Genomic DNA, 15,907 nt, shown 5'->3' with positions numbered 1-15,907 from the left:
CAAGCAAAGTCTAACTTTTTTGGCTTCATGCGCCCCTGAGCAACTTTCATAGTTATATCCAGTTCTCTTTATTCATCTATGCTGTAACCTAAGTTGTCTTCATGCACAGCCGAGCAACTAGATCAGCAATGAATCACCATAAAGACGGTTGTTGATCCCATGACCGGCATCTCCATCCATCCATCGTCAACCGCTTATGCTGCGTACAGGGTTGCGGGGGCTGGAGCCAATCCCAGCTGACATGGGGCGAAAGGCGGGGTACCCCCTGGACAGGTCGCCTTTCCATCACAGGGCCACACATAGACAAACAAGCAGGCACACGCAAACCTATGGACAATTTAGAGTCAGCAACTAACCTAGTCCGCATGTCTTTGGAGGGTGGGAGGAAGCCGGAGCACCCGGAGAGAACCCACGCAGACACGGCGAGAACATGCAAACTCCTCACAGAAAGGCCGTGACGACCGGGGCTCAAACCTGCACGGTAATGGTTATTCGAAGACGTTCTTACAGATCAACAATTATCTACAGTTTATTATGCATAAATTAAATAAACATAAAATGTTCACACTTTTGATGGTCAGACTTAATGTGGTACAAATTTCTAATACATCTGAGATGTGGAATAACTCTAAACAAACATGTAGGTCTCTTAATTGCAACTATTCAGTCTCACATTTTGTACTGTAGATTAATATTTTTTGTGAGCGAGTGACTCTCAAGCCTACTGTGCGTGTGTGCGTGTGTGTGGGTTAAAGAGTGTGCGAGTAAAATAAAAAAAGGTGGATAACACTTATGTTGTCGTTATTCCAGCCCAAACGCCAGAGCAGGCCCGGTTCTAAAGAATTGTTAGACAATTCAATTGAGGGAGGCACCATGTCTTCTGCTTTCAAGCATGTTAGAGTGGACTGGAACACGGTGGTGGTCAGTGCTCCAATCGCGGATCTGTTCATTGCTGTGCGTGGCAAGTACAAGGAACTGCATAAAAACTACAGTTCTATATGAAACTCAGTGTGTTTGCCACATAGTATCCCACTGCAATTCAAGAGAAACAAGGAATAGAAGACACAATCACAGCCTATAAGGCTTCTGGAAAGCTGCTTACCCTAAAAAATAAGTGAGTTGTGATGTTGGGGTAGGACAGTAGGACAGCTGACAAATGGTTTCAAGCCTAATCTGTTTTAGTTGTTATTTTTTGAAATTGATGAAAATTTTCTATAATAAAATGATTTTATGAAGATTTTATTTGGCATCTCTAACTGGTAAATTTGTTTTCAGCAATGTGTGTTTGTACTTTTAAAAACAGTAATTTTTATACCATTTTAGATGGTTCATTTTATTAGTAACCAGTAACAGTTACCCAGTTTATACAGCCATGTTTTTTTCTTTTTTATTAATGAATAGCTAAGAGATGTTTTGTAATGAAATGAAATCGATGTGTTGTGTCTGTTTCCTTTTTTCTGTTCAGAAGATAACTGATACTTTTGTGATTTGCAATATCATTTGTAAATGCTTTGTAAGGCATAGATAGTCCTCACTTTAGATGAGCTCACACAAAGTACTAATGACTAGTAAATGCTTTGTATCTATCAACTTAATGTTGAAATACTTTATTTAAACAATGTTTAGAGAACATTTTTTGAGAAATGAATGGTAACTTTGAGACTACATGAGTGTACTACTGAAATTACCAGCCTTTAAACTTCATTCGTAAATGCTTAACGAGGTTTAGATAGTCCTCACTTTAGATGAGCTCACACAAAATAATTAAGTTACAACTAGTAACTACCTGAATAAATTTTTTGTATTGCAGTATTAATAAGTGTTATAATACACCAATAGACCATCCAACTCTTGCTGGTCCCATGACAGCAGATCTCTGGAAGCGCAGATCTTGGAGTTTTGACGTCCTGAGTGATCTTGGACCAGACTCTGGAAGGGCAGTTTGGGGATCAGTGGCTTGTTGGAGATCTGGCAGTGGTAGATCTCTCTCAGAGCTGACGTACAAGTCTGGAAGTCCGGAGCGATCTTTCTGACCAGACATTAGAAGGGCAGCTTATGGATCAGCAGGTCAGTGAACTTCCGGCTAGTGATGGATGATCTGTCTCAGACGTATGGTACCAGGCCTCTAACTGTGACATTAGCTGGGTCAACATTCAAGGTGGTCTTAGTAGCATCCTTTGGGCTTTGACACAACAGTATTTAAAAAACAGGCAGTTATGTAATAAATTCTGTACACTTTCTAAATGATCTTATGAACCATTAACAACTCATATATGTGGGTTGTAATTGAAATAATACCTTTAATTTTATTATAAATTTAATTTATAAATGGTAAACCCACTATATAATCATTAAGCACATGATAGAGGGGCTTATTAATATAGAATGCAACATGTACAACTATGTTGTAAATTATTATAAATTACTTACTAATGTGTATTAACAAGAAGAACAATGCTTTACAAATGATGCATAAAGACTTTACTACTTAACTAATGCTTCAAAATGTGTAGTTAATAAAGAATAAAACATTTAGAACTGTTTATAACTGACTTACTAATGTGTAATAATGTAGGAACAATGCTTTTTAAATGATGAATTCTGTATTTACAAATACTTAACTAATGCTTTATAGTGTGTGGTTATTATAAAGTGTTACCCACGATTTTTCAGTTGGTATAAACTCCTAAACATGCAGAAATCCATGACAATTTAACAAACACTAGCTGCCTGGAAAAACTTAAAAACATTGTCTGTAAAATATTGTTAATGCGCTAGTTACACTTAGCTTCTGTCGCTAATTAGAGCTAATATTGGTTATCTTTTTATTACACAAATAATGTATATAGCAAGAAAGTAAAGACAATATTACCTACCTTGGATTGGCTTAATTAGGGTCTCCTTGGCTGACTCCTCCTGCTAATAAACCACCTTCTTGATCACTACCTTTAAAAATTATGTTTGCTCTTGAAACCCTGTGGCCCCTTCACACTCTGGCTGGTAATCTTGCCAAATGGGCCAAAGCTAAAAACCACACAGGCACCTCCAGTTTTTTCGTCCCCATACTGTGAGTGAGGTCCTCATGACGAGACTGTGTAAACAGATCGTCGTCGTGATAAATAGCAACTCTTACATACACTAAGTGGTAAAACCCTACTGTCAGCCTCTTGTCTCTTGTCTCACCACAACCACAGCAAACCACAAAAGGCATAGGAGTTCTCTGACTGACTGACTGCCTCACTGTACATAGACTGAGCACACACACAAGCCCACAGACATTCCTCGTCAGCGTGGGCACCACAACCCACCTCATCTAGGCCATCATGGTGGCTTAATGAAGGACAGATCCACCCTGTTGCAGACCGAGAGTGGTTAGGGTTACAATTTCTGCAGAGGGGTAGCGGACTGGAACAGCCAAAGATATTGCAGGAGAAAGAGCAAGAAAGCTGGACTACTAGTAGTACTGCGACGACTGCAGTATGATATTGATAGAGACAGAAGGAGGGAAAAAGCTTATGCCATGTGGTCTGCATTTCACTGTAATCCCTGTTCTAGCCTGGTGTTCCTGCCTCTGTTCCCTCTTCAGCCCAAACCCAATTAGGGGGTCGCTGAAACCTGAGTGGCTGCTCTGGTTCTTCCAAAATCCTGACTACCAGGTCCCCAGCACCACGGGAAACACATTCACCTATCTATACTGTATGCAGTAATATATGGTGCATAAATTATGTTTATAGGTATCAGGGGTGGAAGGAAGGACCTCGGGGTGTAATGTGCCTCACACAAAAGGCACACACACACACACATACACACACACACACACACAATGCTGCATGGTGCACACCAGCCACATAATAACGCAGCTGAAAGACACGGGAAATGGACAATTTTATTGAAATATGTGTATGTCTGTCAGCAGGTCTGTGCATGTGTGTGTTTGTGTGTATGTATGTGTGTGTGTGTGTCTCAGGGCTTGGTGGTGGAATAGGATCTACTCCCTTTCACTTTCCATCTTTCTGTCCTCTCACGTTCTTTCTTTCCTTCTGGGCAGCTTTGGTTTTGTGGCAATCCCGCTCACATACATAAACAAACACACAGACATAAAGTTTCTTTTAAAAGAAGCGACAAGAGCCATTTTTGACACAGCATATATTCCGTATTAACATACATTCATAGGCAGTATAGTCTTCTTCAGTGTATAAGTCTTTACAGGTCTACAGTTTGTCTCTATAATGACAGCACGTTATTATAGGAAAAGCTTGGCTTTATGGTGGTGGCACAAGACAACAATAGAGTCCTGACAGTGGCATGGGAAACTGTCTGTCTGTGGTGTGTGTGTGTGTGCGTGTGCGTGTGCGTGTGCGTGTGTGTGTGTGCGTGTGTGTGTGTGTGTGTGTGTGTAAAACGAGTATTGGGAAAATTTAATATGTGGTCAGATGTTTGTTGCTGTGGGGCGAGGGCTCTATGTGCGCTTGGAGAGAAAGTGCTTCAGTCATCATGCATGGTGAACATGATTGGCAACCCTCTGGCAGACCCCTTTGTGTATGTGTGTGCTTACTAGTGAATGCAGATTTTTGCGTGTTATTTCACGTATAAGGAGGCTAAGATAAACATCAATCGAAATGAGCACACAAGATTTTCACTATATGATGTTCTGAAATGGTAACAAATTATTTAAAACCTGATTTGGAAACTGTTTTGATATAAGGTTTCTAGTTTCCTGTTGCAGGTAGCAGTTGTGGATTAGTACAGGTGTTGTTTTGGATCAATGTTTGCTGAGTATGTGTGTGTTTTGTGTGTCTCATGCCCATCACGTTCCAGTGCTGCAGGCCCACAAAAAAGATTGTAAGAAGCTGACAGTGGCTTTCACCTGTTCTTCATCATCCTCCCTCTGACAGAAAGAGTGAGTGTGTGTGAGTGGAGCAGCATCAGGGCATTGCAGGGGGCAAAAGAAATGACTTAACTCAACCTAGCGCGACAAAGACATGTACACACATGAAGCAAATCATTGAAACTTCCTCTTCGTCGTTCAAGTCAGTCCTCTGACAGACTCGGCATCTCCCTTTATCATATCCAGCACTCCAAGTAAGCCCCCAAAGCAGCAGCAAGGGCAGAGGGCAAACAGCCCTCCTCTTGACCCCACCCCAACCCCTTAACCTCACCCACCCATCTGTCCACCCATGGGCCCAGTCCTTGGTCCACCTCACATCAATCTCCTCAGTCTGAACAAATAAGTTAAACATTACAAAAATACAAAGGATTGATGACAAAGCAAATATGAGCATGAGGGAGGGAGACAGAAAGTGAAACTCTCTACTTGAGAAGAAACAAACTATGTAGCACTGTAGGAAATTCCATGCATAATCTATTGATATCCATGACATAAAATGAATAGGATGACATTTGACCTCTTAGCCACTCTCTTTTTCCGTTGACCAGTAGTTGGATGGTGGGGTGTTTTTTTGCAAGAGAAGAGCAGAGGGAGATTCACAAATCCAACTTGCTCCCATGGTAATTGAGCAGGAGTGTGGGGCATTTGTTTTGTTCATCAGCAGTGCCCTGTGTGCCCTCCACTCCCATCACCGGCACGTGTGCATCTCCACCATTTTGCGGCACTGTTTGCATTTGACATAACAGCACCAGTGGAACTTACAGCTGCATCTGTCCACCAACTCCACCTCCTGTGTCTGGAAGCCACGGCCACAGCACATCAGCTCGCAGCCGTCAATGGCCTTTGAGGTTCTGTTACACTGGCGGCCTACTGTGCCCAGCATACCCGGGGAGCGTGGGTCATAGTCGCAGAAATCTGGACTGGGGTCCAGGTAGACCAGATCTTCTTCTGTGTGAGGTTTAAACTGGGAGTTTCGAGGCACTAGGACTTTGGTGGTGCCCACCTTGCGCTGCTCCACCTCTGTGGCACCGTCAAACTTCTCCTTGATGATGTTGCCAACCTTGCGGAAGGGCGGCATGGCTTTCCAGCAGGTTTTTACCTCACAGGAGCCTGACACACCGTGACATTTGCACTCCACACGCATGTGAGATAGGATGGCCTGCAGAGATGCCAAAGAACCTTTGGTTAGGCAATGCATAACAATGCATATTCTCCTATAAAGACTAGCTGCTGTGGATAGCAGCATCTATTAATAAAACAATCTGTTTGTGCTTACAGTAACTAATACAAAAACATTTTCTACTGCTACCAGAGCTGAAGACAGGGTCAAATTTGAGTCACGGAAATTTAAGATTGGGATTTGATTTTGACTTGACTGCTGAGAGACTTGACATACTTCTTTGTTCTCTTGTTGTAAACTGTCAGCTGCATATGTTAGCATGCAGCAACCTTTGTCATCATCCTTTTAAATAAACTAATCTCATTTCCTAAACCATATCTCAACTTTAGAAAACATCTTCCTCAGACACTAAAATGCGGAGCTCCCTAAAGGTAACTGTTGGCCTTTTTTTCCTGAAATTCCCTTACTTTATCTTGCGAAAAGTTTTGCATTCTTGTAATACATTTTGCATTCCCTCACATTATAGGGAAGATTGGACACATTTTATGTGGATATTCAATCAGTGTTGATTGGACCTTAGTGTTGAAGCAATACATTCCTCAGGCTGATATTTATTCAAGACAAAGAAGAAAGGCAAGAGTATATAGCAGGGACCCTTCAGAACCTGAGCACCGGAAACAATCAAAAAATCAGTTTTTGTCACCAACCTTGTGAGATCCCAAGTGTGGGTTACTATTATAAAGCGATTGTAAAGCAATGCGGATGGCTCCCGGTGGCCCCACACATCGCCATCTTGGCAGTGCCTGTCTCTGGTTAACCCAGAATTAGCCAAAGAGCTGGAGCTGAGGTGGGCAGTAATAATGCAGTTGCATTATGCATGCAATTTTAAGCCTTAATATAATTTAAATAAGTAAGAAATTTGCTTTAGAGACTAAAACCGCTTTTTGTACCAGGCTGTCAACATGTTCATTACTACTGCTGTAAAGTTGAGCATTGTATTGAAGCTACTGTTTTCCTCAACTCCTTTGGTGTGTTGGTCATTTCTGATAGAGGCACTAAATAACCCCATGTGGCTTAACAATGTGTTCTTGGTTAATGTTAATAGGAACAGTCAAGAATAGTCTCAATATAGATATTTTAGCCATATCCATAACAGTATAGATTCAATCACAAATGCAGCCATAGTCTGGACAATAACCAAATTCACAGCTATAGCTTCAACCAGCACAACCAGGCAGAGCAGCTGCAGCTCTGGTCACAGCCAATGGCTGTATACTGTCGAAGCTCCGCCTTTCAAAAGGAGCAATGACCAATTAACGCATCATGTAAGTGTCACATCATCTCTCCTTTCTGTAGTATATGCAGAGTTTCCCTAAATTGGCCTGGACCAACATACTAATTGTTCCTAGGGTTCACGAATAAAAGTGATATTTCAAATGTATTTGTGAGCTACTGCTAAAAAGTATTGCGATGTTTCACATAACGTATTGCGAGGGAATGCAAAGGTAGTTCAGAAAAAATAAGTGCAGTGTTCTACATAGACTTAATTCACATTTAAAATCAAGGGGAGGGAGTCACCTTCCGGCCAGCCTCGTTGTTGTGCAGGTTCATGAGAGCCCGACTGGATGACTGGCCTTTACTCCTTTCTCTCACGTCCACAAAGGACTGAGAAAAGGCCACCCCATATGCAATGTTATCACTGCAGCCCGACCATTGGAACCCTAAGACAAGATATTAAGATAGAGACAGGAGGTGCTTTTGTGTCATTGCCCTTTAAACATGATATATGCATAAATACTACGCTTGAACACTATTTTGCACATTTCAGTATTTCACTATTGATGGTTAATTGTAGTAATGTGTGACAAGTGTTCATATTGTAAAAAAATGTGACTATAGGAGATAAGATTGCATACTTAAAATTCAAACTGTCACATTATTTAGTTATTTAGTAAAATCATTGCATTAACACGTACTGGATCAGTTGGCCCTACTGTTTCCTTTGCAACTATGCACGTGTGTGTGTGTGTTTGTGTGAAAGAGAGTGAGAGACGTACCCTCTGGACTGACTCCATGTACATTGTGGTCACAGCCGCATTTTTCCAGCTCTCCGCTGCTGCAGGCCCTTGTGACCGCAAACGCCACACTGGCTGCTGAGATGGCATACACAAAGGCTGCCTCACGGGTGCCTAACATACACATAGAGAAACACAAACACAGACACACACAGTTACATTGTTTCATTATGTAACTGAAAAGACCTTTTCATCATGAATGGCAAAATATATGTGTATAAAGATAAAGAGTGTGTTGCAGTCCAAGGGAAGAAGCCCAGATGTTAAAATGCAGGAGCTGGTTAAGCCAATACAAATGGAAGCAAGTAGAAAAATGTCACAATATTTTACAAAAGCATGAATATCAGCATATCAGCTTTGGAATCAAAGTTATTTAAATGTATCCTAGTAGAAATCTTAACTGATAAGCTTGTTTTTACTGTCAGTCAGCTTTAGTGCTGTCTGTCATAAGTGTTTCTCTTCTGTGTTCAGATGATTGCAGGCTGATAGTGACAGGAATCACTGCAGTGTATAATATTACCCTGGGTGACCACTTTGCCAAACACAGGCATGGTCTCCAAAGTGGAGCAGTTCCATCGACGAGTGCGAAACTGGAACTGACACTCATCTATAGCCAGCTGGGCTCCATGACGCACTGCATCCATCACCTCCACACTACGCTTACAAATCTGAACCTGGAGCAGAGACACACAAGAGCTTTGTCACCTATAAACACAGTACACATACTATCAAAATACCAAGTGCATTTGTGGGGCATTTGTCAAATGCAACCCCATGATGGGGCTGGTTGGCACAAAGGAACAACTTATATAACTGAGAACATAACATTTTATTTGCTGCTGGTTACCATATTCTAACATAAATTATGCCAGAAAAATACTGCAGAAAGTGAAAAGTATAGCAGTAGGTCCGTCTATATAATGACATCATACTAAATAGTGTCCAATATTATATAATTTATATATAAATTGCAATGATCATTTCTGTTATAATTTGTATTGGGGTAAATCGACCTCAATACCATTGTAAATGCAGACTTAGTCACAAATATGTCTTACAATTTTTTAACAGAAAACACAATCTACAAATAGATTTAAAATCGACAAACACATCATAATATACAAATAGAAATCAGTGACTTGCGCTCAGTACTTAAACCAGAACTTGAATGAATGCAAAAGGATTTGTCTCTGTGTAAGGGTCATATCCTATTTGTAAATTGTTTTACATTTGTTACATGAGTTTTGCTGTTGTATCTACACATACAAATGTGCTCTTCATAATTTGCAAACAAACACAGTCTAACTTGTATTTTCAACTACTGTTTTAAGACATGGGTAAGAAAGAGATCTGTGCAAAGTGCTAAATCTGTATTTGAGGATCACAGTTTATTTGTCAATGACTTTGCATTTGTCTGCAAATCATTTTGACACTGATTTGTGTCATACTGTTGTATGACCCTCATGTGCAGACAAATGATTTGCATTCATTCAAATTCTGGTTTTCACGTTCAAGTCACTGATTTCTATTTATGGATCATGATGTGTTTGTTTGTGGATGTCAAATTTATTTGAAGATCGTGTTTTGTGTTTACAAATAGCTATATACATTTGTGACTCATAGTCTGTGCATTGACAATGATACTGAGATAGATTTACCTCCACAGAAGTGGCGCTATCGCTCTTATACAGGCATTAAGCTCTGTGTGTTTGTATGCATTTGGATCGGCCTCACACATGGCGGGTGTATTGCTGCAGACCCAAGGGAGTGCAATGTAGCATTTGGTGCAATTTCGACACACGTTCAGAATTCAAAGAAAAAATCTTTTAATAAACTACCTACAGCGTGAGCCCCTCCACTCTGCAATTGCAAGGGCGGAGTACGCTTGCTGCAGTATCTCCGCTGTTCTTGTGTTGTTTCAGGGTTATTAATGGTATGTTACTAATGCTGTAGGTGAAACCAGTGTAAGACACTCATTTTGAACTAAAAAGTGTAGGGAGGCATCACATCGGCCCCTGTAAGAAGCCCTGCACTAGTATATAAAAAAAAATTGATTTCAATAGGAGGTACCTAAAGGATATTAGAACCACAGTTTTTTCTCCCTGCTGTGGTTAGGTAGAAGGTACCAGGTGCACCACTTCCAAAACACTAAAGACTACAATGACAGTTACTTACTTACTGTACTTAACGCAGATGCTTCTAATTATTGATTAAAAGCCTCCACTTAATTAGCTTCACTTAGGTGCATTTGTAATTCATTCATGTTTGTGTCGCACAAGTTATGAAGTTGTGTATATAGTTAGGATTTTAAGTCATTTTCAGTAAGTAGAGGTGTGTACCTGTCTCTGGATGAGGCCTTGTAACCTCTCGCATGTGTCCTCATCTCTGATGCTTCCAACTGATGACAGCTTGGCCAGGTACCTGTCAGAAAAAAAACACATTAAGTGTTCAATAGGTGGCCTGAAATAACATGGAGGTCGCAAAGGAACATCCAGGAGAAGAAGTTGAAAGAGGAGAATCTATTAAAATGGTATAAGATGAGATACCAGCAAGATAATAACTGTACCAAAGTAACATGTGGCGAATACAATACATAGCCTCTGTCAGCAAATGTTCCCCTTCAAACCAGGGCTGATTGAGTTTGACAACATGATGAAGCAGAGCCTGTGTATAGAGGGTTGATTCTCACGTTGAGGGAATGTTTTGGACAAATGTCTGGTTGTGAAGAAACTGAGAGGAGGGAAAGTAGCTTATCATACACACCACCTCCCGGCCAGACAGGTCAGGCAGATATAGTGCATACGCACACACAATCTAAGATGTGTGAGAAAATGGCATCAGTCTGGATGGCCTGACCCTCACATTTCCACCTCACCTCACTTCAGTCTCGTATCTCTAGTCGCAGCTGCACCTTACAGAAATAGGAAATAGGCTTTCTCATATGCTGGCAGTGTCTCTCTCAGAGCAGCCCACTATCATGCCAAAGCGTGTTTTACACATGCAGGTCCACTGTCACGTTTGCATTCACATTCTGCAATCAAGATAGCAATAATAAATATACCATCCGGTTAGACTTTCAAAGTGAAACATGCTAAGAAACATTTTCAGGTGATGGTAACGGATTAGGAACCAAAACTAATTGGTAAGATTTAGGAAAAGATCATGGTTTGGGTTAAAATAACTGCTTCCTTAAAGCCAACTTTGACTACTGGTTTCACAGACAAAACGAAGCCTGCTCTCTTGTGTGAAAACCATGTCCAGGTCATAGTTATCCAAGGAAGGTTAAAATGAATAGCAACTGGACTCGGTTGAAGATACTTGAAGACCTTTCGTCCATCATCTGACAGACTTCTTCAGTTCTGACTGACTGGTAAAGAAACTCTATTTAATCTCTGTTGGGTTGTTTGTCAAGTTGATCGATACGCCTGGTTCATTAGTGCTCCTGGCTGATGGCGCCCGAGGCCAAGCCTGAACCACCAAAAGTTGGCATCTTTCTCTGAGGCCCGAAGAGAATGTTTGTTTAGTTTCCTGGAAAGTGACAAAAGGACAGCATTGTAAGTAAGTTACTTACAATGCTGTCCGAACCAGCGATATGGATCATCTGATGGATAGATGATGGACGAAATGTCTTCAAGTCCTTCCTTGGACATCTTCAACGAATGCACAAAAAGATCAAATTTGAAGACACTCGATTCAAAGAAACTATTTTGTTGACATTCCACATGTTTTTTTGGGAGCAAGGCAGGTGTCATGAGAAAGAAAACTAATTTTTACACACAAATGAGTAATTCATGCTCTCAAATGTCTTATTTATGCTCCTGAATTAACAGAACACAATATTAAACAACAGCATTAATATTGTTTTTAAAATTAAATTGTTCCACATTCTTTTGCAGAATTAAATGAGAAGATCAATACTATTGTCATGTCTGCGTTGAGTACAGCAGTGGAATAAGGAAGTATTTAGCCAGCCAGAAACTAGCCTGGCTGTTTCAAAAAGTAAATGGACTGATTTATGTAGCTTATATAGCGCCTTTATAGTCTACCGGCCACTGAAGCGCTTTACACATGTCAACATTAACTGATTCATTCTCACACTGATGGCGGAGGCTGAAACTAATTCTCATTCATGCACACTAATTTGGGAGCAATTTGGGGTTCATTATCTTGCCCAAGGACACTTCGACATACCCAGTGGGTGGAGCAGGGGATCAAACCGCTGATCTTCCAATTAGTCGACAACATTAAAAATACACAAAATTGTCCTTTTTTTATTACTTTGATTAAACAATCATTATTCAGTGTATCAGTTGGTGAAATTTAGAGGGGCTGATAGATGTGTTTTAAACAGAGCCTGGCCAGCTGTTTCCCCCTGCTTCTAGTCTTCATTATGCTACATCCTTAAATGAACAGCCACTGACATTTATCTTTATTTAAGAAAGTAAATCAGTGTATTTCCTGAAATTCCTTTCAGGGACATTAAAGAAAAGCACAGTCTTGAAGGGAAAACAACAAATGCATTGTGATATCCAAACTTTTCAAAAATTCAGTATTTGCAGGCTACTCCATCCAGTGGACAATAGCCCTTAACAAAGGCAAATTCCCAAAAAATTACTTTTAGGCTATCATTCTGTATAAGTAGACACGTTTTTCCTTAAGCTTTCTTAAGCTTGTTCTATGAGTCTTGGGTTATGAGTTCCTAAGACCACACATACCTCTGTAAAGCCCAGTTAGCTCGTCTCAATCAAGCTGTGGCACAGATCCAGACTGCAGAGAATCCTGCTGTCAGATCACTAACAAGAAGTAGTAGTACTACAAGTTTAGCATTAGTGCATTATGTTTAGTAGTATTTGTTAATGTGTTAGTATAATTAGTATGTCATCCTTCCAGAGGTCAAACAGCTCCTCCTCTCCATTCCGTCTCTAATCTGCTTCTCAACAGTTCAGATAATCTTTCTCTCTTTCTCTCTCTGTCTCCTTGACGGCCTTTTTAACTCTTCCCCTCCAGCGTCAGTATGTAGCACTCATCGCTGTGATAACCCCGCTCTCTGCTACTCCACCACATCTCATCCACATTCACATCACGTTCACTCTCAGGGGTGATCTCACTCTCTCATAACAGCGACTCAGTTTCCTCAGTAGTACCACCAAGACCCCCATATTCAATAAGAGTACAATGTTTTTGTGTCATGAATCCCCAATATTTAGCTTAAACCTGAAATAATCAATATTTCTATATCAATAATGTATTAAAATAACTATGTGTGAGGGGTCAATTGTCGTGAAGAACACACAGAATATTTTAACTCAACTCTTACCTTCAGCTCTACAGAGTATTTAGTATTGTTTAGCTCACTGCGAAAAAAAAAAATATGACAAGCACTGTATGCTACCCACCACGGTAGCTGGTGAAAAATAGTGGAGCATTTAGCAGCTTGCCTGAGCCTGATATTTCCATCAGGAGTTAGTTAAGACCAAAACCTAAGCTAAAAGAGAGTGAATATTGGAGTCATCAGCTGACCACAGCGCAGTGGCTTGACGTCAGGAAACGTGGCTCTGAATTGTGAGGCGCTTTGGATGCCAATTCCTGTGTCCCCTATGTGGAGCTGGACATCAAGTGTGGACTACACTGAGAAAAATTTCATGTAAATAAAACTAATTGTCATACCAAGCTTACTTTCTGTTTCTAGTAGGTGGTTCTATGATATTGAGTGAATATTTGAATGCAGATGTGTTCAGTGCGGGACACTTATAAATCATGTAAAGTTTGGCCCAGCTGTGAGCATGTACACTGAAGTTTCACCAACTTCCTGTTTTATGACTAATCATCAAACTTCAACGCCATACCACATGTTATAAACAAGGAGTCACAGTTAGCACAACTTTTCATTGTCAATGCCTTGAGATTGCACAGCAAAGCTTTGATTAATTCTGTAAGAGGAGTTTGTTAAAGTATGGAGCCTATAAAATGCTAAACATAGTAGATGTATTCAGGGCGGGACTATTAAACATATGAAGTTTAGAAGCAATATGCATGAAGTTACAACAACTTCTTGTGTCATGGTGAAGCAGGAATCTTCCCAGGCATGCCATTAAATGAAAACTGACAATTTTCACAACATAGCATCATCATTGTCTTTTCTTAGACAGTTTTGAAGGGGATTTGGCAAGCCTAGTTCAAGTTTTTTCCATGGGCTGCTTTTTAGGGGGCGCTAGCAAGCCACATTTCCACGCCCAGGGGTGGGTAGAGAAACCGAAAACCAAGTAAAAAAACAAGTACTCAAGTAGAAGTAAAAGTGGTCATCAAAATAACTACTTGAGAAAGAGTACAAAAGTATTTACTAAAAAATTTACTAGAGTAGCTAGTAACTTAAGAAATAAAAAATAGAAAACAATGGGTCTTTTCGCCCTAGTCGTTAATTTGATGTGGATGTGAAGAGATTTATATCAGATGGTCTTTCTTTGTGATAAAATTACGAGAAATCACCTCCTGATTAGATAACCTGCTACATATACACCGGGACAATATTTACAGTGTGTATCGATCCAATACGATTACGAAAGATTGCATTAATATTACAGTCTGTTAGAACTCCAATAAGTAAAGATTGTTTAAAAATATAAAATATGTTCTTGTTGTCTCTGATATTAAATTATGATTTGGCAAACAAATCAAATTAGGAGACACAGTTTGTGTGATGTTTTATAATTTATTGCCTATTAAATACACATGTTCACTTCTTCATGTTTACCTGAGGAAGATCCTCTGTGGTTGAAACATTTCATCAGTCACATCCACATGTAATAAGAGCAGTTGGTCTTTTTTGTGTGATAACAAGCATGACTATTTAAATGCAAACTGCTCGTACACTGTTAACTTAAATATTTATATTATGACAGAAAGCAGGAAGAGTTTTTAAGCATGATATACTGTGTGAAGCTAGTTATTATTCAACATATTAGCATTAACACAACAGACACTGCTCTCGGGCAGCTCAGTGTAGCCTACTGACTTCAAAACCGAAACCCGCTGCACCAACATGGTGTCATCCCAGGGCGTCAAATACAATAACAATAAATAATAAAATTCTTTGAGAAAGCCTGACAAAGCGTTGGTATCGGAAGCCCTGGGATGAGACTGGGCTGGCTGCACGGTACGCTAAATTTTAATATGTAGCCTAGATAATAACTGCTAGCGCTATTTGAAAGCCATGCTACCATGGTATAGATTCAGCCATTATTCTGCTCTAACAGAGTCATGTTGATGCTTTATTGCGGTAAATAAATAAAGTAGCGAAGTAGCGCGATGAATGTATCCAAATGTAGCGGAGTAAAAGTAATAATTTTTCTGTAAAAATCTACTCAAGGAAGACCAAAAGTTTGATGCATTAAAACTACTGTGATAATTACCATTCACTCTAGTACATTTAACGTAGTAAATGTAACTCGATCCTACCCACCTCTGGTCACGCCCATAGACAAAAAAACACGACATGTACATTTTTGCCCTTCTGACGTGTTCAGTGAGTTTTCAAGCATGTTTTAGGCCGCCAAAAGTGTGATTCCTTTTTACAACAAAAAGTAATGATGCCTTGCATTTCAATGGGGTCGTTGCACATTAAGCAGCTGTTTGCTTACCAAGTTTCAACAATCAACTTAAAAAATTATATGTCAACTTTTGCCAAGGGTTATTGTAGATTCCCATTATTAGGCAGCCTGACTGAGAGCAAGGAAAGGATGGGACCACAAGCAGGAAACAACACGTGTCTCCTGTTGTCCTTTACTTTAGTGATTTAAATATTGTTCTGTGACATGCTAAAACATG

At 40.1% G+C, this 15,907-nt stretch overlaps 1 protein-coding gene across 1 annotated transcript in view; it reads right to left on the bottom strand.

Moving 5' to 3' along the window:
• Positions 1–4,167: 4,167 nt before the first annotated feature.
• The window catches only part of wnt4 (wingless-type MMTV integration site family, member 4), a 35,392-nt gene continuing 23,652 nt past the window's right edge, over positions 4,168–15,907 (bottom strand). The window contains exons 2-6 of the mRNA XM_046029310.1: positions 10,423–10,504; positions 8,604–8,757; positions 8,066–8,197; positions 7,587–7,729; positions 4,168–6,047 (exon numbers count right to left, since the gene is read on the bottom strand). Of these exons, the coding sequence (XP_045885266.1) occupies positions 5,577–6,047; positions 7,587–7,729; positions 8,066–8,197; positions 8,604–8,757; positions 10,423–10,504 (982 nt within the window). The 3' untranslated portion in view covers positions 4,168–5,576. The remainder of the gene's footprint in view (positions 6,048–7,586; positions 7,730–8,065; positions 8,198–8,603; positions 8,758–10,422; positions 10,505–15,907) is intronic.

Source organism: Micropterus dolomieu, linkage group LG18, assembly GCF_021292245.1.
Source record: "Micropterus dolomieu isolate WLL.071019.BEF.003 ecotype Adirondacks linkage group LG18, ASM2129224v1, whole genome shotgun sequence".
NCBI lineage: Eukaryota > Metazoa > Chordata > Actinopteri > Centrarchiformes > Centrarchidae > Micropterus > Micropterus dolomieu.
This window is presented reverse-complemented; position numbering and strand designations above follow the sequence as displayed.